At 43.5% G+C, this 3,530-nt stretch overlaps 1 protein-coding gene across 1 annotated transcript in view; it reads left to right on the top strand.

Moving 5' to 3' along the window:
• Positions 1 to 3,530, top strand: part of RAVER2 (ribonucleoprotein, PTB binding 2) — a 53,748-nt gene that overhangs the window by 29,317 nt on the left and 20,901 nt on the right. The window contains exons 7-8 of the mRNA XM_045291745.1: positions 530 to 641; positions 2,360 to 2,496. Of these exons, the coding sequence (XP_045147680.1) occupies positions 530 to 641; positions 2,360 to 2,496 (249 nt within the window). The remainder of the gene's footprint in view (positions 1 to 529; positions 642 to 2,359; positions 2,497 to 3,530) is intronic.

The raw sequence follows: 3,530 nt of genomic DNA, 5'->3' as shown, positions 1-3,530 counted from the left end.
CAAATGAAGGTCCTGAAGTAAAGTCCGCAGGCTTTGCCCCCTCCTGTCTCTGTGGCTCACTCTCCTTTGCGAAGGCAGCTCTTCTTTAGTCGCTGTTTGTGTGCCTTCTGCCCCGCGGGGCTCGTCTTCTGGCACCCCTCTGACAGTGGTCCACCGTCAGCATGGGTTTTCGGTGGCTTATTCCTCTGCAGTCGATGGGCTATTCCCTCTCGGCAGTCTGCTCTTAGACGGGAAGCTCTGCTGAAACCTGCTCATCCTCTGTGACCCTGCTGGTATTGGAAATCCCAGGGGTCTAGCTGGCAGTATCACAGCCACATGCATGCCACCACGGCATGGCAAACTGACAACTTGTTGGCCTTGAAATAATGGATGTTAGGTTATAGAAACACCCAGAAATACTTCATAGAATGCATATGCTCAAAAGTTTAGATTCCACAAATCGTCAGAATAACAATTTCTCTGTTCTTTCTGCATTTTTATTTTCCCATACCTCTTATTTGCATGCCCTCTTTTTGTTTTTCATAAATAGGCTGCTGCTAAAAGTCAGACGTCACTCTTAGGAGAACCTCCCAAAGAGATCCGGCTCAGTAAGAATCCCTACTTGAACCTGGCGAGTGTGCTGCCCAGCGTGTGCTTGTCACGTAAGTGCTTGCGCTTTGCAGTCTGACTGGGAAACTCCCACCGCGGGGGTTTCACTTCCGTCTTAAAATTAATGGACACGAAGAATAACGGTTGAGCAAATTAAACTTCAGTTTATGATTCCACATCCTCTTAAATTCATGCAAAAGCTAACATTAAAACACAAATGCATACTATTTTATTTGAGGAAAACATGTTTACAGTGCTTTAATTAAGAATCAGTCTGGGAAAGAGGACCAGATACCATGGGCTCCAATAGAAAGGGATGTTTAGAAATAGTGGTGACTCCAGGTTCCTTAGGCCTCGAACCTGAACAGGGGTCTGAGCGGCTTAGAGGAAAACAGGAGGAAAGTGAACCTGAAATGCACTTGGAGTCAGGTGACAAACAAGTTCACTCCAACAATCACACACACGCACAGAAGAAAATAATGATGGCAACAGATGTACAAATATGCTTGACGCAATTGATGTATGAGTTGTTGTAAGAGCTGTGAGAGCCTCCAATGAAATGATATGTTTTAAAAAAGAAGAAGAGGAGTCTGGGAGACTCACGGGGCAGTTCTGCTCTCTCCTGCAGTTTGCTGTGAGTCTGCTTGTTTTTTTATTAGTTAATTAAGCATATAATCAAATTAGTGAGTTACAATAGAGTTTGGGTGTTAAATTGTCGGAGCTAAGGAAGGATTGGCAATGCTGTTTTCCATGTAGGAGTATTGCTACACCAGAGGCTACACCTCTAGGTAATCTAATGTATCCAGAATATGTATTTCCCAAGACATCGACACAACTCAGAAAAGAAACAGAAACATCCCCAAAATGGCTGAGCCACCCGTGTATGAGCGTCAGCAAAAGTGGAATTCTCGGGTGACTCATTGAGAGACTCTCCCAGACCTTCAGTCCGTATGGACTAACTTTTACTGGACTGTGGTCTGAAGAGATGATCCCAAACGTGGTGTGGGAAAGTGATGGGAAAATGTCCTCACATCCAACCGTACATGGATGGTTGATTGCACAAATTGTCCTTCGTCAAATGGAATACCAAACATTGGAAGGAAATGGGTGGCTATCTACATGCCCGGGCACAGAATGGCCTCCAACACTTCCTGCGGAGTGGAAACAACACATGTGTGCATGCCATGACTTCATTTACATTGATTTCACACCAGCCACTGTTGCATGTACCCACGCGTGTACAGATGCATGCAATAAATTGGCAAAAAAACCCATTTTAAATTGTAAGTGGGAGGCTAGGAGGGAATGCAAAGAGATGAAGTCTGAATTCCATTTTTAATATACATTCTCTGCCTTTAAATATCCTCTTACAGCCAAACAGCAATTGGTCCTTGTTGTGAAAGGCAAGCAAACGTTCTAGATGTGTCTCCAGAGGCAGGCGTACTTCTTGGTAGTCTCATCTAAGCGCTAAAGGGAGCAACGATTGTACTAACCACAGGAGGCCGTGTACATTTTGTATGCTTTGTTTTAGAGATGCTGATGTTTTCATAAAAATTATTTACCTATAGCTCGAATTTCCCTTTTAGTTGATTCAGATGAATCAGGCGCTCATAGTCTAGGTTTTGCTCCGAGGATAATAAATATAGATAGCATATATTGGCCAACTAGAATTTGTGTTTTCTTTGAGAAGATGCTGAAGTAATAAATTTTACACCGTTTGTCATGCGTAAGAAAGCAACCTAAATATAATAAACATTGGTTTTCGACCTAGCCCCTGCGAGCAAAACAGCTCTACAGAGGACAGGCATCACAAGCAACATTCTGGAAGCAATCTCCCAGGGAAATGAGCCGCAGCATGCACTGGAAAAGTGCATTCCGTATTCTCAGCCTTTTGGTGACTATGCACAGGTAAATATGATGTACAGAAAAATTGATTCCGCTGCATATCAAGTTTAGTGAATATGACGTTGAATATATAAGAAAGCAAAGTGTCATTCGCGTGCACAATATTTCCTGCTCACCAGAGGAAGTCTGGGAGATGTTCCGGAGATTGATTGATGCTTTATTGCGCTGTGGACTCTTGTTTCTTACACCCACAGTTGGCAAATCACAGTCATCGATCCAACCTAGCCGCCCCTTTTTGTAAATGAAGCTGTATTGAAACATATCCACATGCACTCATTCCCGTATTGTCTACGGTGGTTTCATGCTACGTTAGCAGAGTTGAATACCACATTTACACCTATACCATGCTCCTGTTAATAATACACATGCACACATAGCACACACATTAGGAAACTAATGTATGAGGGGTTGTGTGATGTGCAGAAACCATACAAAACAACAACAAACTCACTGACATTGAGTCAATACTGACTGTAGGACAGAATAAACCTGCTCTGTGAGCCTCGGAGACTGCCAGTGGTTACAGGAGGAGAAAGTCCTATCTTTCTCCCAAGAAGCCACTGCTGGTTTCAAACTGCCAACCTTGCAGATTGCAGCCCAACTTATAACCACTATACCACCACGGCTCCTGACAACATACAACACACATGTTATTTGCCTTTTTGCCTAATAAATGGCCCAGGAGACTGCAGTATTACTGTCTGCTGACCTCTGGTTTATAGCGGTGTAGACTTGGCTATAAAAACAACCAACATTTTGGGGCCAGGGCGTGGTGCCCCAACAGATTGGACTGGAAAACACTCATAAAGGCCAACAAACAGTCCTTGAACTAACTACAAGCTTTTCTTTCTTGTTGTGTTTTGTTTTGTTTTTTGTCATTGGTTTGTTTTTGTTTTGTTGTGTCTTGTTGCTTGCTTTTTTGTTTTTGTGCATGTTATTATCTCCGCAGGTCTGTCTAAATAGGATAGGCTGGATGAGCAATCTGGAGGAGAAAACAACGGGACCCACAGTTCCTGGGGGACATGGGAGAGGGGGAG

The sequence above is a fragment of the Echinops telfairi genome, unplaced genomic scaffold (assembly GCF_000313985.2).
Source record: "Echinops telfairi isolate 266 unplaced genomic scaffold, ASM31398v2 ScPeMD7_443;HRSCAF=831, whole genome shotgun sequence".
In the NCBI taxonomy this organism is placed as follows: Eukaryota; Metazoa; Chordata; class Mammalia; order Afrosoricida; family Tenrecidae; genus Echinops; species Echinops telfairi.
Note: the sequence above shows the minus strand (reverse complement) of the source record. Positions and strands in the feature narration are given on the sequence as shown.